Here is a 27,441-nt window from a genome sequence, read left to right as displayed (position 1 = left end):
TCATAATGCAATAGTAAAACCTAAAATACACATTGGCAGATATAAACCATATGCAGAGACAGGCTAGGAATAATAGAAAAAAGATAAATTGAATATTTCATGAATTGAGAAGACTCTTTCCACAAGAGTAATGGATTAAATGTCTATCCTCTGTAATGGAATATGTTGAAATCTTTGCCAAAATGTGGTGCTCATTGTACAGTATTTTGAAGACTTAATTGCTTTTTGGCTTTTACAGTGAGGTAGAATTCTGATGGACACATACCATATTTTTATGTGAAGCTAAATCAGAATATATGCCCAAGATCAGTATTTCAGCAGATATGAAAAATATTAAATAAATATGTCACTTTTTTTTTTTTTTAAATAAGACTTCTTCTCAGCTTACTTGCTGTGCCATTCTGTTAGCTTTCAGTAATTCTGGGACCAAATAAAAAAATAAATAGCTTCATATTTGCTTATGTAAATGATCTGTCAGCTAGTGAGATTTTGTTCTCTGGTTGATCAGAAACATTGTGTACAGTGTTCACTTCAAACAAAAGGAGTTGCAGTTCTTCTCACATTGTGGTTTAAGGTTTAGTTTTGTTATAGGACTGAAATTACAGAAAGTTTATTATTTTATTAGAGACTATAGTTTCAATTGAAGGGAGGTTGCAAGTACTTCATTATTTTCCTTTTAAAGAAAAGGGTTTTTCTCTGCCCTTCAGTCTGTGTAGCCTTTATTCATTTCATAGTAGTTACTTTCAATCACTTTCCTTGTCATCTGGTGCTGGCTTTCATTTCCAGTCTTGGTAGACTTCAGAGACTGCTCCACTGGAAGTTGCTTTGAAAGTATTTTGGATTTTCATCTAAGTTTGCCTTTCCTGTGTCATGTGTATAATTTATTTTATGCTCTGTGATCTGTGCTGTCCTGGGGAGCATACCTGCCCTGATGGCTGCTGGATAGATGGAAGGAGCATTATTTTCAGGAATACCTGTGATCAATTCCAGGAAGGAGCCCAGAAAAGTTGAACATCTGTATACAATTGATTCAGAGCCCTGCTTCTTTCCTCTGACAGTGAGTTAGTGGAAATCTAATGATCTTTGGGCTCTCACAAGCTTAATTGGTGTGCAAGTGTCAAAGCTCCTGATTCTTTTATAAGAAGTTTACCTGTTCTGAATTGGAAATAGGAACCTGATTCCTTAAAGAGCTTTGTGAATCAGATCCAGGACTTGGAGTGAGCTGTAGGAATTGTATATTAGATACTTGGAGGATTGAATATACAAAGAAATGAAAACTTCATTCTCAGTTGTGTCAGGTATGAAAACCTAAAACAAGTTTGTTTAGCTTTTACGGACTGCTATTGACACCAAAGCTGGTTAAGAACCATGGGAGGCACAAGATATGCCTATTGGAGTATTTACATCTTTTTTTCTTTGCTTTCAGCTTCAGATCAAATGAGTTGTTGTGTCCAGAAGGTGTGCCTAGGATTTCCGAAATGATGCATAAGTAATATCTCCCAAAAAGTTCAAATGCAGAGGAAGTGGTTTTTTACTTCACTGTTTTTATCAGATTGGTGAAAACATCAGAAAACAAAGGAGACAGGATTTGAGCCATTATTATCTAGGAGGAGCAAGGGAGGAGGCTGGGGAAGAAGTGTCCTGATTTTATTTTTCACTTCTTCTTCCCCCAAGTCTTCTTTCCAGTAGGCCTGATCCATGGCTGCTCAGGTAGTTATCCCTGCTGCTGACCACTTGAAAGACCAGATGTAAAGTTTTGCATTTGGCTTTTTTTTTTTTCCCTCTAGAAATGAGAGTATTTGGGTCTGTAAACAACATAGCACCAGGCTGTTTTTATGGAGGTGGTGGAGTCTCACCATTTTGAAAGAGCTGGAGTGGTTATGTTTCCTTGCATTTTAATCCTAGCTTCTAAAATCAACATCTTAAGAAACAGCAATCTAATTCAGAAGATGAAAAACTATGCTGTTTTCCTATCAGCTTCTCATATTATATCTTTGTGGATCCATTGGGTTTTGTAAATAGTGGGAGATGCAGAGTGCAAAGAAAAATCTTTTCCTTCTCTCTCTCTGCTTCACAGCCCTCCAAGGAAACACTTGCTATGCATCAGTAGAAGCCAGTTTTACTGTTTTGGTTTCAATTCAGTTTTATCTGAGGCCAAATATTTTGCATCATTTTCCTCTGAAGTCTGTGCTCAGAAGTGATGCTCAGAAAGGGGAAATTTGTATTTTATAAAATACTGCACTTAATCATCACATACTTGTATATCTTATCTGTTGCCATCAAAATTTTCATGCAGACTTTGATTTCTCAAATTTGGGATTAGTTGACAAAAGCTGTGTTGGGAATTATAAAGGCACTATTTCTATTGCTTTTCTTTATTTGAATATTATTGCTCATCTCTTAATAGGAAACTTGGATATTGTACCCATGTTTTTTAATCTTCATTTTAAACAATTGACAGCAGCTAGGATTTTTGTTTGGTTTTCATGGTTTTTCCAATAGAAAAATGTATTCTTTTTTTTTTTTGCGTTCTCTGGCAAGTCTATGAGCCACTCTTTATAACACTGCTGTGGTTTTTTTGAACCATGATCTAGTTCTTTCAAAACGAAAACCATCATCTCAAAATCAAAGTAATACGAGAATAAATATTTGACATATGCTGGTGGTTTCTAGAAATCACTCTTCATAAAACCTGATAGTGATGTGCACACTTTGTAGCCCTTTTTTTCCCCTAGAATGAGCATTGAAATTTGGTGTAGAAGTTGTTATGACTTTTATTTATTTTAAGGTTTTTAAGGTCAGTCAGTGTGAAATTTATACTTCAACAGAATTTTTAGGGAGGAGTAAAGTTTTTTGCAACCAAAATGCAGGAGTTTGCTCAACTCCTTTTGTGATCTCACCATCACAGTAAGGCACCTCTAACTTTTAATCTTGTGATGTATTTCTTATCTGCCCCTAGTAAACTCTGTGGGTGCTTTCATCCTGTATCTGTTATGTATATATTTGTACAAGTCTTGAAAAATACTCTTTCTGTTTCTGCTGGCTATTGATTTATGCTGTAGATTCTGTCATGAAAGAAATACATCTATCATTTCTTTAGGCAGTTTTAGCAAGCTGTTGCCTTCTTGCTTTCTCAGGTCTCAGTGGCCTTTGGCACTTCATCTTTTGTTACCTTGAACATCCTCATGCTGATCACCTAATTCTGTTTCTGATCTTTCCATGAAATAGGACAAAGAAGTTACCTGTTGCCTTTTAAATGTATTCAGAATAAAATCATTTTTGTTTAGACACACTGTAAATACAGACTTTTAGAAGTCTTGAGATAATATTTAAATAAATTCTTTATGCATCACTGCAACAACTTTAAGGGTTTAAAGCTTTAAGGGTTTTTAAATTATAAGTGTAACTTGGAAACGTTGCACCTTAGAATTGACTTCCTTAAAATGTGGACTCTTGTCTTTTAGGGAGTAACTGGTGCTTTGGCAGTTTTGATGAAAGATGCAATTAAGCCCACGCTAATGCAGACATTAGAGGTAAGTATGGCTTATAATGCCTGCCCTTCTCCAGCTTTCAAATTCTGTGAAATTTGTGCTGATTTCTGTGCTGATCATGCTTCTCTTCAGCAGCTGTACTTGATTTTCAAAGTTGAAGCCAGGGTCTGATCCATAAAAGCAGTCTAGCAAACATTCATTTCTTTATGTTTAACTATTCAACTCTATCTGCATTTATATATTTTTGTTGTGTTTTTCCTTTTTTGAGATCTGGCTATAGTCATAATTTTACCTAGTGTTGCAAACAAGCTGCAATGCATTGTTGAGCTGCTTGTGAGCACAATGGGAGGCAGGTTCATCTTCTAAGTCGCAGGTTTACTACTATTTCCCACCTCCACACAGGGAAGTGTCCTTTTTGTGTATTTCTTTGTATGTTCCCATGACAATTCTTGCAGCCCAGCATTTTGTGTGGAAAAAGGTGCTTTGCTGTGGCCATTCTAATCCGTATTACAGTTTTTGCTATTCAAAGTCACAGGAGGGTCCTTTCAGCTGTTTATGCATTTTGAAAAGATGGTTCCCAGCCACCCTATCTTGCCACAGTGCCTTCATGGACTAAATGAAGCTTTCATGGGCTATGAGAGGAATGTTTTACACCTACCCTAGTGAGCTTTCTTCCAAAAGCTTAAAGAATGTAGAATTGGTGCAAGCTAACTTCGTGCCTGGGCAGTCTGGTGTTGATGTTTTGATGGGAAACTGATGAGCAACATTCAAGGGGAGAAGGAGAAAGAAAAATGAGAAAATAATGAAGCAGCTTTGAAAACAAATGCACTGGGAGAAAAATGAGTGTATATATATTTTTTCATTTGACCATCAAAATTACATAGCTGGAATATTTCACTATGACTCTTGATATGATGAAAAGTTGAAGAATGCAGAAAGATACCAGTGCAATCACCAGTTGATAAAAATGTCTCATTTTCTACAGCATGTTGAAGCTATAACTACTATATTTTTGCTTTTGAGTTTGGATGGGGACAACTTCCTAGTCTTGGGGGGATATTAGGACAACAGAATTTAAGTCTATGTTATTTTATTATAGCCATCTTAATTATTTTCCCCTGCAAAGGAAACCTGTTTTTTCATGTGGCTGTCTGAAGAATGTGTGTGTGTGTGTGTGTGATAATTTTAATGTAGCATCCAATAGCAGAAACTGGAGGTCAGATAGCATTAAGAATGTCGTGGCCAGAGCTCAGTATTATAATCACCACTCAGATAACATTGTGTGTGTTAAGCACCAGTGACAAGGTGGCTTTGATTCTGACTGTTTAGTCACTCTATTTGCACTTTGCATATCTGTTGGAAAATACTGTGGTTTTGTTGCAGTGTTCTGAAAGACAATTATAAATGTCAGAAGAGATTCTTTTGATCGATAGGCATTTGGTTCTGGGACATGCATGCATTTATTTTTTCCCTGCGCTTCTTTATATTCACATTTCTATGCAATAAAATTCCTGCCTTTTATGTGGTATTCTTTTCTAGTCTAATCTATGCTATGGCTGAAACATCTGCCAGCTTTCATCAAACACTGTTGCTTGTTAGCAGGACCCTGACCACATTACCCAAAGATTCATTTTCTCCCTAAATTCTTCTCAGAAAATTATTTTTAAAACACCAAACCAAAGCAGCTCAGAAGACTCCTTCATGCTCCACTCCTCCACTTTGAGTCTTAAAGATGAATTTTTGTCACCCTTTGGATACTTGCTGGCTTGCAGGCTAATGTGAGTTACCTATCCAAGTAATGGAGATCCCCAGTTTATCTAAATATTTTCCAAGCCAGTGCTGTGCTTTGGCTGAGGTCCTTCTGGGCTGTGCCATTGCTCTCATGAATCACAGACCCTGCTGAGTTAGAAGTGACCCCCAAGGAAAACCAAGCCCAGCTCCTGGCCCTGCAGAGCACCAACCCCAAGAACCACACCATGAGCCTGAGACAAACATTTATTGAGCTCTGTCAGGCTGGTGCTGTGACCACTTCCCTGGGGAGCCTGTTCCAGTGCCCAAACACCCTCTGGGTGAAGAGACTTTTCCTAGTATTCAACATAAACCTCCCCTGACTCAGCTTCAGGCCCTGTCACTGTCACCACAGAGAAGAGATCAGTGTGTGCCCCTTCTCTTCCCCTCACAAGGAAGCTGTAACTGCAGTGAGGTCTCCCCTCGGTCTCCTCCAGGCGAAACAGACCAAGTGACCTCAGCCACTCCTCACATGGCTTCACCTCAAGGCCCTTCACCATCCCCGTGGCCTCCTTTGGATGCTCTCTAATGCCTCAATGTCATTTTTTACACAGTGGCACCCAGAGCTGCCCCCAGCACTGGAGGTGAGGCTGCCCCAGCTCAGAGCAGAGCAGGACAATCCCTCCCTTGCCTGGCTGGCCATGCTGTGCCTGATGCCCCCCAGGACACTGTTTGCCTTCCTGGGGATGCAGTGCCCACTCTACTGCTGCCTGTGCTGTTGCTGCTCTTGAGCTCTCTTCATTATTTTTAATTCTTCATCTGAATAACTGTAAGAGGTGCTTTTAATAGCTTCAGTTTGAAAAAGAAAAAGGAGGGGAACAAGAAGGATGTTGTGCCCTGCACACTTGAGTGTACTCTAGTGCTCCACTTATGAGTTTAGAGCCCTCTAGCATGACAGATTTTAAGCCAGACTTATCCTAGTATACCCTGGGGTGGTAGATGTAGTAGTATTTCTTCTAAGTAATGCCATCTTGCTGATGAATGTGTGAATTGCAAATCAGAAATGAGGATAATGAAACCTTGAAATAAAACTAGTAAGTAGCATCCAAAAGTTAGCATCTTAAGTTTCCAAAGAGATTACCAGTAGTAATTGGGCAACATAATCCTAATCCCTTTGGGGAGAACAAGTTCTTCATAAAGCTGTAAGGGCCTTTAGCAACAGCACCACAATTTGACAACAGAAAAATTAGAAATAATCCTGCAGCACATAGGTGGTGACAAAACAGATTAATATTATTACAGAGAACACAGCTCAGAATGTGCCTCAGAATATAGCTCAGAATGTGCCATGGACCTGTCTGGCAATTAGGGACAAAACTGTTCACCAAAGTAGATCTTCCAGATCACTTTGGAGAATGGCAAAAAGACTGCTGGATGAGGGAGGGCAGGAGTTCTGATGACTGAGTTGATTTGGCATAATTTGTAAGTCATGGTGACTGTGGGTAGCAGTGACTGGAAGGAGCCATTGCAGAGAGAGTAGGCAGATAGAAGTAGCCAGTGCAGCTGCACTCCTCTGTGGTCTGGCCACAAGCCTGTGGATGGCAATTGTGTTAAGCCATGGGAGTCTGAGGAGTTGCTTCTAAGGGCCTGTGAAAAGGGAGAAGAACAACACGCTCAGTAGATTTCCACCAACTTTATATTATGTCTGCATGCACTGGAGAAGAGGCTTAGAAGGTCATAAATCAAAAATTACCAAATGTCAGTCCTGCGTGGAACTGAACTGGCAACTTATGTCAGTGCTTTATTTCATATGTGAATTGATGTGTGGTTTAATTTGCTGGTTTTTAAAGAGGTTTCTTGGTGGGATGCTTTCTGTCACAGTCCTGCTACTCTGACACCAGAAATTCTGCCTAAGAGTGTTAGTGATTGACAGTGTTTTATATGCAGGAATGACAGTAAAAATCTGAAAATGGGAGACACAGGGCACTCCATCTACAATAACCACAGACTTTGGCGGAGCTTACTTATTATATCCAGTGCTGTAGAATTGAGATTACTTTGTTTGGAATGTACATAATGATTTCATAGTGTTTATCTATGTTCCTCATGACAGATTTGTTCTCTTGTCGACTGATCCCTTAATGTTCAGCATTTATTTATACCATGCGTAACAGAGCAGCTGCTCCATGGGACAGCCCTTTGTAGTTGCAGGCTGGCTTCTCTGGGGTGGTTTGTTGTGTTACTTTTGAAGTGCCACTCACAGTAAAGATGAGAGAAGAATGGTAATAAGTATTATAAACATCCTGCTAGCGGCCAGATAACTTCAGATATTTATTGACATTCGGGGTTTATTTTCTTTTACTGAAACTTGGATAATAATATTTTCTGTACTGAAAGCAGTCAGCAGAATGCATCCCTGTGCCACTGTTGGGTTCTCCATATAGTTTGTTAAGAGTGTAGCAGAAACAAGTGGGACAGATGGACTGGCACAGTCACTAAAGCTGGCCTGAGAAGACATTGTTGTCCCTGTTCCAAGGTGTGCCTGAGGCTCCCAAGGTCCTGCTGGAGTTCACTCTCTTCAGTACCTAGGCTCTACTTTTCTTCCAGGATTGCTCTTGTAAAAAACATTCCAATTGCTCTTCCCTTCCTTCTGATGGATTTCAGAGCTCAGGGGAGCATCTGTCTATGCCAGTGATTTAGTAGTATGTTTGGATTTCAAGTTAGTCATGGGAGCCTCTTGACTTCCAATATTCTGGATTTTGGATCCAAAAGTCCACATTCCCTTCCTATCCATGTTGTGTGGATGAACTCTTGGAAGCACAGTAGCCCAGGGAATGTGGGAGGAGACCCTTCTGGCCCCTCTCTTTGCATGGGTGCTGCAGTGTGTGTGCTGGGCTGCCCAGTCATTGCCAGTGGCTGAGGGTCTGTGCATCACATCTGCCCCGTGCGTGCTCTGGGCTCTAATGAGACCAGTCCTGTGATTGCTTGCCACAAGAAATTAGGGGTTAGAAGAGTAAAATTAGTCTTACTGAGTAATAAAAGACAAATTGGAAAAGCCTTATGGATTTGAGTCTGGTAGCTGGAAATTTGTGGCCCTACTTATTTGAATGCCAAATACTGGATTAAAGTAGAAGTAAAGCTTCAACTTAGTTTGGTGAGAGTTGTTTGCATTTGATTTTGTATGTTACAAGCTCTTTGGGATAGGAATAACATATTTTGTGTGGCACCTATTAGTCTGATGCATAAGTAAGAAGCTTTGAAGGCACTTGTAGTTCATGTTAAGTTTTTGTGTACCTGTGTAAAATCTCAGTTGATTTTGCAGTATGTGTCCATTACCAGATAGAAAACAAGAAAAAAAGCTAACCCATAGTAAGCACTGTGTTATGATTATAGTGATCTGAATCAGTTCTCTTTTTACAGGGATGATTTCTCCTTCATTTACTTATTTGGCTCCTGTTTCTACTCTAACATGTACGAGGCAGAGTTATCTGACTTGCAGCTAAATTGTGTTGTTCCTGGAGAACAGCCCCTACCCATGTGTGTGCATGTGGCAGTGGCTAAAAATTAATTGTTTTCCTCTGAGCAAAACAATTAATTATATGCTATTACTTCAAAGGAAGCAATAATAAGAGATGCTTTTTATGGATACATCATTTTTGTATGTGATTTCTAGTCATCATTACTAAAATGTCCATGTTTTCTGTAAAACACCACTTAGATTACAGCAGTGAAATAGAGATTTTCATATGTAGGTTGTTTCCTTAAGTTACTGGTGGCTGGGGGAAGGGAGGAGGCAGAACCAACTTGTATTTTATGGTTAATGGTTTCCAAGCTGTGGTTCAGGGGACTATTAGATGTGCCCTGCTGCTGATCCATAGAACTCTGCCCTCCTTACCTGGTGTTTCTGGCCAAAACTTTAAGGAGGTTGCCTGGTAGGTTGTCTGAAATTTTGAGGGCTGGCACTATCTCCTAGTACAGAATGTAGAAGAAGATCAATGGAAATAATGTGAAATTGTCTGCTTACCTTTTCTTTAACCAGCTGGGTGCTTTAAGATGCACAAACACAACAATGGCCATTTGTTTGCCTAAGTATTTTGTAGTACAACAGCTGAAGTGACATTCTTCTGTCTGATTGTGTATTCTGTTTTAGAGATAAAAAAACAGCAGTTAATGTAATCTCACCAAATCCTACTCCCTTCTGAGAGTGCTTATTTTCTAATTTCTCCTTTCCTTTGGGTGCCTGCCAAAAATATAAAAGGGAAACTGAGAACTGCTTTCTACCTCACAAATACCCTATACATAACTAATTTGCTTGCTCCTCGCCTCTCCTTTCTCTGGTTTAGATTGGAAAACCAATCTAAACCAGGAAAAGGAGAGGCAAGGAGTATGCCATTAGACATAGACACCATGTATTTGTATTTCCACAGGGAAAATCAGCTCTGTCAATTTTCCCTGTATGGTGTCTAGTGCAGGACCTGGGCTTCCAGCAGCAGGGAATGTGTTTTCCATTGTGTCAGTATCCCCACTGCCCCCCAGCACATCCCTTGCCATCTCCCTCTCCAGCTCCTTGACCCCTGATTCTGGTCCCTCATAGCTTCTGGTGGCTCCCCTGCCAGCACAGGAATGACTGCTGCAGCCCGTGAGGAGAACAGGAGCACACAGGGCTGGAGCTGGGCTCTTCCTTGGGTATCTGCAGTGCTGCATTTAGTGCTTCTAACAGGATTGTGCCAGAATAGCACACCACAGTATTAGAGCTGTGGAAATATAAAACATGAACTAGTACAAGGTGGGGTGAGGAAGTTGTGTAGGTTTGCACTACTGTTTATTACCTTTCTAGGAATGAAACAGGCAAATGAGATCTCAAGCACCTGAGATATTCCCCTATATTGTTTAAGAGCACTTTCTTGCTATATATGCTTTGATTTATTTGTGACTTTGATAAGTCTGAAAAATTACTGAGTTTCTTACATAATGTGCTGGTTTGGCCTGGGATAGGGTTAGTTATCTTCACATCAGCTCGTCCAGGGCTGTGTTTTGGATTTGTGCTGGAGACAAATGCCATCACTTGGCATTTGTTGGTAACACGGGAATGTTTCTGTAATTGCTGAGCAGGGCTTGCACAGAGTCAAGGCCTTTTCTGCCTCTCACCCCACCAGCAAGCAGGCTGTGGGGTAGGCAGAACATTGGCAAAGGACACAGTTGTACGCAGCTGACTCCAACTGGGTATTCCCAACCATGTGGCATCGTGCTGAGCATACAAAGCTGTGGGAAGAAGGAGGAAGGGGGGACATTTGGAGTGATGGCATTTGTCTTCCCAAGTAACAATTACACATGATTACACATGTTTTCCTGGGCTGAACACCTGCCTGCCCATGGGAAGCAGGAATGGATTCCTTGTTTTGCTTTGGTCATGTGCGTGCAGTCTTTTCTTTAACTTAAATTGGCTTTATCTCAAGCCATGAATATTCTGACTTTAACCCTTCTGATTTGCTCACCCATCCCACTGATAGAGGAGTGAGTAATCAGCTGTGTGAGGCTGAATTACTGGCTGGGGTTAAACCATGATGTCTATACATTGAATTACTTACGTATATATTTTTTTTTTATCATCCAGGGAACACCAGTATTTGTTCACGCTGGACCTTTTGCTAACATTGCACATGGAAATTCTTCTGTTTTGGCAGATAAAATTGCTCTTAAATTAGTTGGAGAGAAAGGATTTGTAGGTAAGTAAATATTCAGTTTATTGTATTATGATCTATTAGCAAATTGACAATGATGCAAACGAATGGAAAAAATTAGCAATTAACGGTAAGAACACTACTTTATTATTAATATCAGTATAAACTAATCTTAAAGTGAATGTGTAATAAGACAAAAGCACTTCTTCTCTGCCTTTTGTCTCAAGTCCTGTCACCATGTCTGACTCACAGGTGACCTGTTCACTGCACAAGGTGGCTGAGCCAGTCAAATGACTGGATTGCATTTAAAGAGATGTCCTGTTGTTCATTCTATTAGCATTCGTCTGGCCTCACTTGATGAACCAACAGAAACCACTCTTTTTTTCCTGATTAATTATTTTTCTACCAATTCAGTAAACTCAGCCAAATCAGAGGTCAGGTGCCCCTGAGCCAGTGCAGAGGCAAGGTAGAGAAAATATTAATTCTGCCTCATTTTGTGAGAATTTTAGTGGCTGTGAGCCATTTGGTTGGTCCAGCTGCATTGTCAAACCTCACCGTGAGGCCCTTATGTTCCCATGAAAGCATTTGAGTGGGCTGACTCTTTTTATATTAGGAATTCAGCCTTCACAAGCAACAATAGACACACAGAGCTTACAGTTGCAGGCAAAATAAACTCATGGCTGAACAATGAACTAGCTTTTATAAAAATTGTTGTGAGTGTTTAAACCTTAGAATTAATTAAATAAAAGGGGCATTGCAGCCCCTTCACTGGTGATGCCTTTGCACTGCTGCAGCCATTCTTTTCTGAGTCCTGAACACCCAGGTTGGATTACATTAATCCTAAAGCTGAAGTTTGAGTACCTGTGGAACAGGTTTGAGTACCTGTGGAACAATGCTCTTGACAAGATGCAACAATGTGAAAAAATGAGGTTTATTATGCTAGCCCCCTTAAACTAGTAGAGAAACATGCATGCATATGCTTATGTCATACCTACATACAGGAAAGGATTGTTTTTTACAGTGTTGTACATCTTAAAGGTCTGGGTTTTTCCCTCTATTAATCAAACATGCATTCAAAGAAGAACATTTTGCATTCTGAATGCATTTATTTAATGATAGTGAATTCCTGTTTCATTGGGCCATGTTCATTGTTACATGGCTTTGTGGAATGAAGAGCAAAAGAATTTAGGGTAGCTAACATTTTTCATAAGCCATGTGAAGTGACTTTGTTTCTGCAGTGTGCAGTCTTTTCAAGTGAGGAGTCAGTTGTATATTAACTGAATGAAGGGATGCTGGCAACAGTCTTGATCCAGGTTTCAGAGTCCAAAATGTATTGCCTTAGATTTGGATTCCCTTCCATTGAGTGTGTCCCTCAGGCACAGAGAGCATATCCTTGCATTTCTTGTGCTTTTTTCAGTCTTATCCACCTGTTTGTCTTTAACGCTCTTTTCTGCTTTGTTTGTCTTTGGCTCCAGTTTCTCTGCTGGGAGACAAAGCAGCGTAGCTTCAATATAGGAAAACCTTTGTGTGTTGCCAGCTAAGGGCTCTTGTTCAGATTCTATTCCACAGAACACAAATCCCCATGAAACTGGCTTCAGAATAAGACTGCCTTTGCTCTGCAGAGCCAGGAACTTCAGCATGATTTGCGGTCCTTTGTTAGAATATTAAAAGCAATAGTTTTTAGAGCGGCCTACTTAAATAAACTTTTCAGGTAGTCACAAGTGTAAATATTTGTTCTAATGGTTGCAATTACCATAAGCTTTATGGTTTAAAAAATACATTTTTTCTGGTAACTAGTCAGAGCACTTGGGCAGAGACAACACTGGTTTATTAAATAGGATAGGACAGGACAGTTTATTAAATACTGTCCTGTCCTACCCTACACAACTGAAATCTAAAATGACAGCTCCAAAGTGCTCACCAGTCCACACTGAGGTGGCATCCATACAGATGGAGGGCCCAGTGCCTTGTGAATCTGCACAGCAAAGCAGGTAGCAAGAAACTCCACTGCATTCCTGCTCACAGAAGTTTGCCTGAGCCTTCTGTGGCCACTGAAATTCCAAGGGGAAAGCTGATCCTCCAGTTAATTCAGACAGACAGGGTGCAGGACAGCTATGCTGCAGTTAGGGAAGTAGCTGCGTAAGTTTATTCACTCCTGCTAAAAGTAGAAGTTTTCACTGTTCCACATTTCTCTTTTGGGAGTGTTCTCATGCATTAGCTCTGGCACTCATTAAATCTTGTATGAGTGATTACAGCCCTGCCATGTCACTTAGTTATATAAGCTCAGGAAAGAATTCAAAAGCTGCTAGGAGTAGAGTAAGATATCTTGCAGAGAACCATGTGGCTGGCAGAGACATTTGAGGGACCACAGGCTATGAGATTACTCTCAGCTGCATCCAAAGCAGGAACATTAGAAATCTCTGACATATTCTGCAATTAAATTACTTTCCTGAATAGTAGAATCAATATCTGAATGTACATACGTTAGCTCACTCACTGTGAGATGGGATGATGATATAGAAAATATACAATTAATATATTTGTTTTATATATTTAGTGTTTATATCTATTTATTGTAATTCTTTTTTATTCACTTACACCACATTTATTTTAGAGCAGAATTTCCCGTTAAGTGTGTGGACAGTACTGAGGAGAATAGCATGGCTTGAATTTGCAACATAGTTTTACAAACACAGACTTTTCTAGCTCTCTGTCCTGGTTTGAGCTCCCTCCTTCCTGCAGCTGCCTGTTTCCAGTCCCTTGCAGCCCCTGTTTCACCAGCACACCTGTTCCCAGAGCCACCTGACAAGCTCAGCTGGACACTTGGTCTCGACTGAAAACAACTACAGCAAAAAAAGCCTTTCCTTCCCCCTCAACAGACAGTGTCTGGGCAAACAGCTTTGTGTGACAGGGGGAAGATGAGATAATGCCACATAAGATGGTGTTTTTGCTAGAATAAATATTTATAGTATTAAAGCCTCATTTGGAGCTTTCAAGTGCCAGTAAAGCTACTGTGGATGCACTAGCTGACCAGACTGAGCCTGCATTGCCAGGGCAGCTAAGCCTGTCTCCTTTCTCAGCCTGTGCTCAACTGTTTTTGCACGACATCCCAGCAGAAACCAATTACTTTTTTTGTTGGCTTGGTTTTCTGCTGACTTAACACAGAAGCAGTTCAGCCCAGAGTCACAAAAACACCAGAGCTGGTGCAGGAGAGGGTGAGCTGGGACAGCCAGCAGTGGGAAACCAATCTGTTGTGAAGATCCAATTACTTGTGTGACCATGTGCCACAGCCAAGGAAAAAAAAAAAAAGAAAAAAAAAACCACTCTCAAAGTGTTCTTTTAAAATTTATTTTTAAACCTTACTTTTTCTCTCTACCCTGCATTGCCCATTTCTCTGCTTGCCATGGCATCGTGCTGTGCCTTTTGAGTAGTGTCAGGTAACAGTGATGTAGGCAGTCTGCTTTAAAGAAAATATAAATGAAGTTTAACCATTGAGTCCTGTTGTGAACTCTCCTTAACTGAAGGCATTCCCTGCTTCAGTTTCAGCTACCCAAGTGAATCACAGGTCTTCATTAGGTTTAAATAGCTTAAGCCTTTTAGCTCATCTTTTCCTTTCTCTCTTTCCTGAGCCTTGTTGCTATGTACCAATAACTCAGCCTTTTTGCTTTAATTTTGAGTTCTTGGTATGCATTTTGCTCCTGAACTTTAGGTGTGATGCTGTAGCTGCTACTGCCTGGTTTGCACTTGTTTGTCCTCTCAGCCTCTTGGTGTTTCCCACTCCCCCTGGCCCTGCTGAGAGCAGGAGTGGCCCACTGAGGAGGGCTGCAGGCAATTCCTGCATGGGGAGCACCCGCACTGGGGCACAGTGAATGTACCCATCATCACACCCTACAAACTGTAGGGTTTCTGGTTCTCTGAACTCGGGGCTTTTCCTGAGCCGTCAGACATTATTGCACTATGCAACTCAACAGATTGCCCTATCCATCTCTTTCATCCCTTCGTGTTCAGCTGAAGAGAGGGTTTATTGTAAATCAGAAGACAAGCGAAGCATGAGCAGATCCTTGGAATCCTAAAGCAAAGTTCTTCTCAAGTTTGTTTTTCAGGTTTGGACTTTATGGTTGTCGATTGTTTTCTTTGCTACTCTCGATAAGCACATCACATTTGATGCTGAGAGCATGCTGTGCTGGGCAACCTTGTCCTGGTGTTTTTTATCAGATGACAAGAGGGGAATTATTGCAAACTGTTGCTGACTTAAGAAAAGTCCACTTTCTATTCCTTTCTTTAGTTGGTACACTTGATGTAATTGGAAAGAATTTGTAGACACAGTAAATTTTTATAAGCCAAGTAATTGACTCTTTTTATTGTGTTGGTACTCTGTTGGTTAGAGTAAGCTAATGATGCTAGCTGTTGTATCTCAGTACATACAAAGTTTTATTTCAAAGGCTATCCATTTTACATACTCTCAGAGCAGACATTGTTTAACAAGTTTATAAAGCACCTTATAAAAACTGTATGTGTTTAATACACTAAGTGAATAATCTTCAGTAGATTTTTTTTTAATGTCATAAGACACTTCAATCCATTTTTTTGTGTACTCTTTTTCCAAAAAGGGAAATAAAGCCCAAATACTTTGGCTAAACTTCTCTTGGCGCCAATAGTAATGTGATATTATTACATTTAAATGTCAAGTTCAAGGATTTATTTTTAATTTTTTTTTTGCTTGATATCATTAAAAGGGGATTCCATGCAGTGACCCTCCAGAAAGCTTTAATTTTTAAGAATCTGCCCAACATTTTTCTAGCTTGCATTATTTAATCTCTGACTTCTTCACTCTTACTTTCACAAAAAACCCTAAAATTTAGTGTGATTGCACTCCAGGATGTTGCCCTCTGAACAATGTGGCTGTTCCTGTTGAAGTGTTAAAGCAAGGCTAAGGTTTCATGGTATGGGGTGGTTGAGAGCATTATCAGTGTAGGTGTTGCTTGCCTACTCTGACCTAGTTTGTGTACTGCAAACTAGAATTAGGGTGTTCAGAACTTTACAGTATTTTCTCTGACCCCATTCATCGTGCAGCTGCTCGAGCAGCTGTGCTGGGCACAACTGTGACAGTGGGGCAGGGGGAGGGAAGGTGATACTGTGTTAGCTGGAATTGCTGTGAGGCTCTTAAAGTCATGGTCTAATAATACAAGTCTCAGTGGTACCACAAACTGCAAAATAAGGTGCCATTACTGCCAGAAGATCCGTGAATCTGTGCCCTTCACTTGTGAGTGGTGGGGCCATTCACATCCAGGCTGCCCTTTTTATTACTTTCCTCACAGCTGCTGAGGTAAAAGTAAACTCCATTGCTTTCACTTGTTGTAAAGTGGGGAAAAAAATAGTCTCCTTCTGCATGCTTTTAAAATCTTAGCAAATTTTCTTGCCAGGAAGCAGGAAAGTCTTCAGAACGAGATGTAGTGCAATGTGTTTTTTTCACTGGCATGAAGTCAGAGTTCCTGGGTGCTGAGTGTACTTACTGCCTTGTCACAAATAATCTAGATGCAAATCATGCTTGCTTGTAGCTTGCTGCAATTGGACATCTGGTGACAATGATTTAAATTACTATCTATTTGTGCTTTAGTGCTTAAAACAATCTTGAAATAATTTATTAATTATTATGTGAAATGAGAAACAGATATTTTCTTATATTTTTGTGTGTTTGGAGTCCTTGAGAAAGTTCTGACTGTACCTTGTCACTGCAGATTTCTATAAATTTTTTCTTCTCCTCTTTATCATACATTGCAATATAAAGCTTTTCAGGAGAAAGATTGAGTAGAAGAGAGCTGTCCTGAATGTTTTTGTGCATAAGGAAGCATCCTAGCATTGACTTCATTATCATATATCATTGTATTTCAGAGCTGAATTAATTTGAAATCCTATAAATTATGCAAAGCTGAACTCAAAACTGAAAGTTGGTATTGATCATGAACTATTGAATTATGTCTGACAAATATCACACTTGGCATAAAAAAGTTATGTTTTTCCCAGGCAGAGAGGTGGTGCTGTTTTGAAGACAAAACCTCCTAAATTATGGACTGTCTTGTAGTGAGATTTTACCTTCTTCATTAAAAAAAAAAAAAAAGCAAAAACTAAAAAACATGTTGGAAATTCACTTAGTCTTTCCTTGCTACAAAGTATATTTGTAAATGTTTGTTCCCAAATCTGCTGTTTGTATCCAGAATTGCAAGGGGCAATTTACAGGAGTAAAATAACATGTGATTATAAATCATCGGCCTTTTAGCTGAGTTCTCTGCTTTATCTGACAAGCATGTGAAGTGGTCTCTCCTGCATAAACTGACTTAGCTCCAGTTTGAAACCAGCTAGGATTTTTAACCCTTGCCATAGCCAATTGGGACTCATTTGATCTGGTTTTTGTAATGCTGTGTTGCAGCTTAGTCCTCTCTTTCTCAAGTGATAATTTTCAGTAATACTGACTCTAACTATTCAAGCACACATTTTCCATAAATGACTGACTGACTCAATACTGCTAGGTTCCCCAACTGCTCCCTGATGTTTGCAAGTATGAAGTTCCCAAATCATAGGTCAGATTTTTGTCACTTTTCTCCAATGGCAGTAACTCTTTACTGCAAATAGTTTTTATTCTGTTTCTGTTCTTCGTAAATCCACAGAAACTTTTCCCATGTGATACCTTTTCAAGCTTTGCTGTTGCCAATGAACTCCATCAGTGTTGCTCAGTCTTTCTATGGACATGGTTTAACAAGTATCAGTGGGACCCCTGGGGCTGGTCCTCTCCTGTCCCACAGTTCTCATGTGGTGGCTGCCTATTGTCCCCTTAGTCATGTAGTAATGTTCCTCTAGCCTGGTTAACAGACTCCCGTGGATTACTGTAGCAGGTTCTTTTGTTCCTCATCATTGATGAGATTTTGTTGTATTTTCATCACTGGGGAAACTTTTAATCTGGCATGGGCTCCCTTTGGTAGACAAAGGTTATATTTCTTATTTATTTCAGTTTTTTTAAAGTTATTCCCTTCTGTAAAATCTGTTAGAAAACCATCATGTCTGTAGTCACTCAGACTTTCCCCCATTACTTGAAGATAGGTTTTGATACTTTTTAGGCATGAGGCACCAAAAGAAAAGGAATTTATTTAAGATGTTGATACAAGCATTGTGGTTTGTATTTTCTTCTTCTTCCAGGATTTTGAAAATTCTGATTCACACTTTATTAAGAGAAGTGCATTCAGCTCTTATGTATTTTGGTTTTTTAATTCCATTTTTAATATACTACAGTATCCTCACATCATTAGCTTCTCTGTTTTAATTTGTAGGGCTGAAGACCCTTGTAATTTGTTTGCATTTCCTTTGCAGGTTCTGACACTTGTTCCCTAGCATAGCAGCTCCCTCTGTCTTTTCCTCTCTTTTGGAGTTTATGTAATTAAAAATGTCATTATCTTCTACTCAAGAAGTTAACCCTGCAGGATAGCAAAGCTGTTTATTTGATTGCCTTTCCTCCTAGTGACCAGGAGTTACCACTGCTCTCCTGCCAGATGTCATGTGAGAGACCAGGCATTTTAATTTGTACATTTAGAGAATTTTGAATTAATGGGTGATTTCAGTATGAAGAAAGAAATTTTAATGGCTACATGACAGAAAATAATTAAGAGATAGTGTGGCCTTCTCACAGTTATTTTTCAATGGGGTTTTTGTTGTTTTCTGGGTGGATGGATGCTGCTCTGTGCCTCACTGGAAAAGGAATTAAATGGTTTTCTCACAGGCTAGGAGCTGTGCAGGGGCACATGTGCGTTGGCTGTGTGCTGAATGAAGTGCCACACCACCACTGAGCTGGCTGGGTCACAAACAAGCAGAGAACTGGATGTGTGTAGCTTATTTGAGAATTCCATGTTTTCTTCCCTTCGTATGGTTTTTCAGAGCAGAATGGAGACGCAGTGAGATTGTACACCTGGGGAATGTGCTGCTGTGATGATGGGGAGGCAGGAAGGGCCCTGTGAGTGCTCCTTCTGGCTGGCTCCTGAGGAGCTGATGCCATGAGGAATCCTGTCCTGTCTCCTCTTTGTGGCCCAGTGAAAGACAAGGAGACAAGGCTGCCGAGTCCATCACCTGCCACCAGCAGCACAGTCTCTGCTGGAGACCTCCTGGTCTGTCACGAGGCTGTGGCACTGCAGTGCCTGACAGGAGCCATACATCTTGTTCCCACCTCCATCCTTCACTGGCTTTCTGGCCTTAAGCAAGTAATTTCAGCCTCTGTGGCTGCATATGTAATCCCATTCTTCTCCATGTGTTCTTCCAGTTTATGAACTTTCTTGGGGGCAAAAGCTGTTTCGCCATAGCAAAAGGGGAGATGACAAGCACTGCTGTAACAGGAACTTTAAGGTAACAGGCTTTTGTAGAGCCAGGGCAGCTGCCAGTACTTAAACATGCATCAGGAATTTTCTTACAAGCTGACATGGTATTTTAATGTCCTGTATGCTGACCTCTTCTGCAACATGTTAGAGATTAACACAACTCTTTCCTCTGGCAGTGATATTCATAAACTAAATGGAGTGTACAACTGTTAAGGACTATCCATATTCTCAGTCTCAGGATAGTTACTGAGAGGTAAAAATAGATAGGAAGGATCTGTCATTCATTCAGAAAGTAGAGGCACTGCCCAGTTCGTGATAAATAAAATACCATTCTGGTGAGTAGAAACTTATGACATTGCAACTTCTGTTCATTTTCCCTTCCCTCCCCAAGTTAGCAATCTTACCTAGTTTTAAAACTCCCAACACATAAGAAGCAGTTTCTTTTGTTCTCTTGTTGCTGACTGGTTGTATTGTTTTTATTTATAAGAAGAAAAGAACCAGGGTTTAAAAAAATTGCAAGCAGTAAAACAGCATGTATGCTAGGAAGTTCTCTTAATTCATCACTTGGCAAAGGAAATACAAGCAGGCTCCCCAGCTAACAGCGTTACTTTTGCTTAGGGTTATTTGGCAGAAAATCCATCATCCTCTCTCCATTTGTGAGTATTTCATATTGACTTACACCCTTTAGCAAGGGTCAGCAGGGCAGAGTATGCATAAAGAGTTCAAGTCCCATTTCAAAGGCTGAATTTTAATTTTAGTGGATGGTTTATTTTTAATATCAGTTGAAAATGCTAGCTCTTTATTAGATTTTTGTTTGGTTGGTTTACTGACCTTTTGATCCTGAAACCTACTGTTCTTTTTATGCACAACTTGTGTAAGAATTAGTTTTCTTCAGATATTTACATCATGTTGGAGAAACCAGTGTTTGCTTTTTATTTTCTGACTCATTCTGAATCTGCAGGCAGAAGTGTTTTGTTTTCTGAAAGCTTTTGTAATTAAAGTTGTGAATAATGCACACGTATTGAAAGGGCAATGTTTGTTTATTTATTTCGTATGTTTACTTTTGGAACGGGTGACTTAATTCATCAAGGCTCCAGAGAAGTCAATACAAACATGGAATGTGAAAAGGACATAAATATATGTATTTCCATTTCTGATTACAGTAATTATAGTAGGCAAAGTTTTCATAGCATCTAGTACAAATTTGCATTTTGCAGCGTTGATTTTCTGTTTTCCTCTGGTATTCAATAAGCTCAGGCACACTGAGAGCTCTGTTAACAGGGGTTTCAAAAACCATTATTTAAGGCTACGTTTTCTTATTCAGGATCAGAACTCTGATATGTTTTCTTTTCATCCTGTGCTGCCCTCTCTGTGAGCCCAATTAAAATAATGTGGTTTGGGGAAAAGGTTAAGATTATGTCTTTAGATGTTCCTGGAAGAAAAGTGCAGATGCTAAAGGCTCCAAATATTTTTATTTACAGATGTTTTGTCTTTTCCTCAGAAATGAAGTACTATGGTAATACAATGTAAAAGAAAAATACTGTGATTTCTCTGAAAATATACTAACTTTAAATTGTTGCTTTGTTGGGATTTTTTAGTTTTCAGCAACAAACTATATGTATTATTGTATGCTGGGTATTTTAACAGAAAATAATTACTGAAAAATAGTTATTTCTCTTTGAGAACAGAAAGTATGTTTGTTTACATATCTGATTTTATCATCTAATTGGATTAGCTTTAAAGAAAAGTTCAAGAATTCATGTCTAGGGATGTAAATTTGTTTCTAAACCATTTTCAAACATGTTAATGAGATTGCAAATAATGCTAGGTTATATATGGGCAGTATGATTTGTTAATGGCAAGAGTGGTGTTCTGGCAAAGAGCCAAGGTGCTTTTGAAGGTCGGCTGCTGACAATATTTAAAGTGTTCAAATGCTGCTGTCTGGTTCTATAAAATAATACATTAAAAGAAAAGATTAATATCCAGAATGGTATCTCAGGGTCAGTTTAATGCTCTGACCTTGTAATTTAATTTTTGCAGTTTTATAAAGTTGCTGTTTAAATAATTTGATTTGATTGAGGAAACAGGTTAGATTGCTACAATAAGAGAAAATGTAGGTTACAGCCTTTTTTAAATTTTGGGTGGCCTACCTGTCTTTTACGTGGTGGGCCTATTTTTTCGTTCTTTATTGTTAGCTTTCTATGCTGACAGCTTTATTGAAGCTGACAGTCTCAAGCTCTTCAACTTTGCTACCTGAATAAGGGTATAAGGGAATAAGGGACACGCTTCTAAAATATTTTCAGCTTGGCACTGGCTGCGAGCCCTGAGTGGGAATGAAGCTTCAGGGACAAGCAGATATTTTGCATGCATGAGGACACGGTATCTCTGTGCTGCCTCCATCTACAGCATCTCAAACAGAGCTCCCAAGGGACTGAGTAACAGCTTCATAAATCAAGGGTTGCAGGTTCAGCCTGCCCAGAAGCCCATTAGGAATTCAGTGTACGTTTTGGGGGTCTTCACTGCACCAGGAGCAAGAAAGCACAAAAATGTGGGGGAGGGCTAAAGGATGATAGAGTAGCTAAGATGACAAGATGATGGGCAATTATGAAGAGGAATTGAAAAAAAAATTAATAATTTATAATCTGTAGTAAGGAGGCACAGCTAATAATGTAGAAATATTTCAGAAATGGTAATGGGTAGTTTGCAATGGCAATTCTGTTGCCCTGATTACGTGGATTGTGGTTAAGTGGGTAAATTCACCATGGGCATTAAAGAATTGATTTAGCTGTGAGCGGTTGCAAGGATTTGTCATGTAAACCAGCAGAATTATGGTTTGGTTTGATTTTGATTTTGACTGCATTTTTTTAATTGGGAATTCCATGTAGGAAGATGGGATTTCTTGGTGTGTGACCTTAGTACTGTCTCTCTCCTTAGCTTGTAATTCTTTCTGTAAGATAAATTACACGTGACATCATATCATTTAGCAGGCACAATTATTTTCAACAGCAGTTTGAACCAGTTGAGGTTTTTATCCAAAAATTATAGGGAAAACAGCAAATATATATTAATAAGTTTGACACAGATCATCAATCTTATACTTTGAGTAGAGGTTCAAATACCAGTTTTGTATATATTATTTTAAAAATGCAGGTGATTGCAACCAAACTAACGCCTACCTGCAAAAAGTACTGGAGAGCTTCCCTGAAAAGCTTCCATGATTTCTGAAGTTGCTTCTGCTGCATTTCTCCATGTATGTGGCTATTGCATGAAGTCTGTGCAGCAACATGGGCTTTACCTTTTACCTGACTGCTTCTTTTGCTTCTTTTACCCTCTTCTGCTCTCCTGTGGCTTATGCTGGACGTTCTCACCACTAGGCATTATTTCCTGTCTCCTAAAATACTACTATCAGTACCTGGTGTTTTCTGTCTCCATGGAGCATCTTTCTGTTTATTGATATCTTAAAGTTTGTGTGTGCTTAATACACACATATTGCACTCTTTGTGGAATAATTTCCACACTCCAGCAAAGATTTTGGGGTGGTCTTGTAGAGTAATTTACAGCCTCTGTGTCAGATGTTTCGCTAGGCCATTTTTACATCAAGACAAACTGCTCATGCAGGGGAATAATACTCTTCTTCCTGGGGATGCATAACAGGAGATGCCCTATCCTGTGAATTTCTAAAAGATGTAGTTGTGCTGTCAAGAGTGTTGTTGGTGTCCTCTCCCAGGCCAATCATGCGAGGAAGGCATTCTGTCTCCTAGCAGAGACTTAAGCGGGAGGAAGTAAAATCAGAACCTGTTTGTCTTTCCGGGAGAGGGATGCACTACATGGATACACAGAAAAGACAGGCAAAATGATTACCACAGTGTGCAGGTGCTCCCCGGATTGTGTAAGGGCGGAGTGCAGAGTGCTCCTCCAAGTGTGTGCAGAGTCGGGGGGTCCTGCCCGGGGCGATGGCTGTGTGCACTGCGGTGTGGGCTCTCAGGGCGGTGATGGATGACTCCGTGCCTGCCGTGCCCCGGGTGACTGCGCCAGTGACAGCAGCATCCATCATCGCGATTCAGCGGCCCTTTGTTGTGTGGCACTCGCCGCTGCCGCCGCTCCTGCGCTGTCTGTGCGCAGATGCTTTTGTTCTGTGACGAGGGCGAGGGCGGCTGGCAGAGGGATTTCCTGGGCACCCACAGCCCAGCATGCGGTGGGAGATGCTGCCTAAATGGATTTTGTCTCGGAGTTGTGATAGGTTCTGATGGCTGCTTGTCTGGCTGCAAAAATTCTGTGTTCCTCATCACGACCTGTATCATCACTCATTGCCCGGTTGTGTTTCTGCTGCCCTTCAGAAAGTATGTCTTCTTCCAGGGCATGTGCTGAAATCATGGTTTGCCTCAAGAAGAGGGTTTTTTGCATCCCTTCTTTTCTTTTTCACAAAACAGTACGGTATTGGTGCTAAAGCATGCTTTGCTTCATGACCATTTGATGAAATGCTTAGAACTTTTCCAGGGAAGAAATTTTCAGGCTCTCTGCCTGCCCCTTGAAGTTAGTGTTTTCCAGATGCTTGTAACATGAATTCTCAAAGCATGTTCAAAGTCCATTTTCAGTAGCTTTTTTAAGGGGAGTGTAGAAGGACCCAAAACCTGAGAGCTCAACAGAAAGCAGTTTCACTCTGATGAAAGGTGCTTCAGCCAACTGGACTTTTAAAAGTGGAAGTAAATGGAATTCTGGTAGTGAGATATGCATTGAGTAACATGGTTTAAGTGTGATGAAATTTATTTTAAGCCCTTAGGGAAACACTGTGTGTACCATAAGTTAATGTACTCCTTGCAGAATTGTAAAAGAATGGTCTTAAATGAAGAGCCATCAGTGCTGCTGTTAATTATTCCTTCCACACAACTCTAAATAGAGAGGTGGTGAGGTTTTAATTTTGTAATTACCAGAAGACTAATAATTCTTTTGCCAAAGACCATGGTGATCTTTAAAGTATGTAATGTAATTGCCTTATTCCTGTGCCATTAATTGTGCTCCAAACGTGGTCATCTGTCTTATGAGCAAATGTTACTCTGTTACCTCAAAGAAAACGTGCTATGAATGGTGAAAGGATGCAACCTAAAATTCACAGTTCTTTTGTTTGAATTTTTCTGGTTAATGTTGTAACAGAAGGAGGTTACAGAAGAGGAGGGGGACTGTGTATATTTGGTTAGTGTATTCAGCTATGCATTGCAGTTCATGACACTTAGCCTAAGAGTTACATATCTTTTCATGACTATAGGATACAGAAATTAAGAGAAAGTGACTGTAAAACCCAGCAGGCTTAGCAGAGCGATTCAAAGAAATGTGTAGCTCATGAAGCCACATTCAGCTCACTTAGTTTCTATTAGACTGAATCATTTGTGACTTGTAAGACATCTTCTGTTTTTAATCTCTAGTAATAAATTTAAATAATGAGCTCATTACTATAGTGAGCTGCAAGAAAATGTCAAATTTACATTCAAAGTATCGGAATATGGTTTGACAAGGTGGCTAGGGAAGAATTAAGTTTTCCACTGCTGAAATGTATCTTCCTTCCTTCCCTGGCTTCTGCTGCTTGTTTGAACATGTTCAGATATTTGTCTACTAATTCAACTAATTCAAAGATAGCCCAGTGGAAAAACTGGCAACTTTGTGTGTGTGTGTGTGTTTTTGTATGTTTTTGCTTTCTGTTTAGCAAATTTGCAACAGTTTACCTTCCAATTAAATTGATGCCAAAAAAGTCTGGGCAGCAGGGACAGAGCAGGAGAGAAAGGTAGAAGACTTAAGAATGAACAAGAAGTACCCTTTCAGCAAGTCAGGGTGCTCATTTGGTTCAGCCACGGTGTAAAACCATGCCCTAAATTGGTGGTTCGGAGGCAGGAATCACTGCAGTTGCACTTCTGCACATTTTCAAGACAGGGAAGCAAGCAGAGCTGTGGAGATGTGCAGAGCATGCTTTCTGTCACACAGTGCTACTCCTGCCAGCTCCTGGAGTTTTCAGTTTGATTCCCACCCTGAATTTAAAGTCCAACATCGGCAGCATACATACATAAACAGGCCTTTAACACCCACAAAAAGGAATTGTATCCTTAATTGTCAGAGGATTGAGATGTAAAAGTTTTCTTCACCAGTCTGGCTTGGAGTAAATAAATGAATTTTCTGTGCTTCTTTTTTGTATATGTCTGGGAATAATCTGTATGAATCATTGTGAATATTCTTTTGTTTAGTGCATAGGATGCTCTTGGAAAGTTAACAGCAAATTATATTGAAAGTGAGTAACTGTGAGAGGTTATGAGGTAACCTTTAGTTTCTTATTTAAAGCTGCTCTGAATTTCAATGGTAAAATTACTTTCTTATGGAAAAATAAATGTTTCTGAGGAAAAGATTGAAACAGCTTGTTATGGAGTCCCAAGGGAACCAGCACTTAAATTAAGTGTATTCCTGGGAGCCAAGTTTCCTATGCAGCCCTTGCTGCCAGCAGGCAGTGACTGTTAGCCGAGGCCTGAGGCTCAGCCAAAGGAGATAATAAGTGTCCTTTGAAGGAAGGCAGAATGAATTGCCATATCTGCTGGTTCAGTCAAAAGCATGGTTTGGGTGTCAACAATCAGAAACCTCCAGTGCCCTGATGTCAGCAGGGCAAATACTGCCCTGGCATCTTTCTTTAGCAAAAGATGGAAAGTACAGATTACATCCAATTAGCTTATGGCCTGTTAAACTTAGGGGTAAATATTTTTCCTATTACCTTTTCTTCTAGACTTCACAACAACAACATAAAATTTTAACAAGCAGTGCAAAATATTTTCTTCATGGCATGGAAAATGTTCAGGCTTGACATATTCATGTGTAGTTTTGTGCTGGACTTTGTCTTCAGCAGTGGTAGCAGAGAGTTCCTGTGTTCCATGACATCTGAGAATGCGTGGAAAGAAAAATGAACAGGAAAACTCCCTCTGTTGGGGGGTGGGGAGGGGGAGAAGAAAGTATTTGTTACATTCCAAAATCAGTCATAATAATGGAAGTTCACATCAAATAATTGCTAGAGTCAGAATGGGCAAACATCTGGTTATTCATCCCTAGCTATACTAACAAAAATATGATATCCTGTTAGAGAAATCACTGATCATCCTGGTTTATTTTGGCGATAGCACACCTTGATATTTTTCACTTAAAAAAGAACCTTTATATCAGTTACTTTATAGCTAGCATATCTCCTGCTCCAGGTTCACAGTTCATGTGCTTCTGTGACTTTGAGCTCTTCCTTTCCTGAGTTTACCAGCAGACAGCTGCACTAGAACAGATATGTTTACATGTGGGGAGTAAATGGCAACTTGCAGCTCAGAGTTTCCATTTCCTTTTACATTGTTCAGGAATCCAGGCTCACAACTCGTCCTCAACTTTGCCTCATGTGTGTGCATCTGACTTGGCCCTTTATGGTACAAATGCTTTATTTTGACATGATTTGTTGATACAAAGGGCTGACTAGGGAAAAGATACTTTCACTAGAAATTACCCTCAATAAGCATCAAGTTCAATTGTGGGTGAAATAGCTTTTTGAAAAATATTCCAAACATCACTTTCTGTAAGGCTTTTAAGCACTATATCAATGTAAGAGTAATGTGGAACCACTTTATGCAGCTTTATGAAGATAGATGTATTTTTAGATGGAGAAAAATTAGATTTTGTATTAAGAATGATGGTGAAGTCTGATTAGCTGCTTAACACATGACACTGTCTATTTAAGCTAATGTCACATGTAGGTGATTCCCAGATGTCCTTGATAAGGCAGTAATTACATAAAGGAGGTTGTGATAATTATAAACAAGAAACAAAACCGTGAGAGTGATTTGTTCATTTGCCTGAACCCTGAAATGGAATTAAAGACTCCAGTGAGGAGAGTTTGTTCCGACTTTGCACCACCCAACAGACTTCTCTCTATTGCCCAATTTCACCCCTATGGGCTTCTCCTTCCCCATTTTCCACTTAACTAATTTTGCTCTTTTGGGTTATTGCTCTGAAAGAAAACTATGGTTTACTGATGATTTTGGTAGCAAGAGTGGGTGAAGTAGATGTCACATAAATGATCTCTCGAAAGACCTGTAGCAATTGTGTGTTGTGTTTTGCCTGCTGGCTTTTTGACCTAAGATCTGCAGTTACCCAGATGTGTAAGAATGAGCTGCTTTTGGT

At 39.8% G+C, this 27,441-nt stretch overlaps 1 protein-coding gene across 1 annotated transcript in view; it reads left to right on the top strand.

Moving 5' to 3' along the window:
• Nucleotides 1-27,441, top strand: part of MTHFD1L (methylenetetrahydrofolate dehydrogenase (NADP+ dependent) 1 like) — a 139,947-nt gene that overhangs the window by 48,857 nt on the left and 63,649 nt on the right. Inside the window, exons 18-19 of the mRNA XM_054279702.1 lie at nucleotides 3,465-3,533; nucleotides 10,834-10,945. Of these exons, the coding sequence (XP_054135677.1) occupies nucleotides 3,465-3,533; nucleotides 10,834-10,945 (181 nt within the window). The remainder of the gene's footprint in view (nucleotides 1-3,464; nucleotides 3,534-10,833; nucleotides 10,946-27,441) is intronic.

Source organism: Melozone crissalis, unplaced genomic scaffold (genome assembly GCF_028551555.1).
Source record: "Melozone crissalis strain CALT ecotype California unplaced genomic scaffold, PUWL_Pcris_2 ptg000027l_1, whole genome shotgun sequence".
Taxonomy (NCBI): domain Eukaryota; kingdom Metazoa; phylum Chordata; class Aves; order Passeriformes; family Passerellidae; genus Melozone; species Melozone crissalis.
The sequence above is the reverse complement of the archived record's forward strand: the minus strand, read 5'-3'. Positions and strand labels throughout refer to the sequence as shown.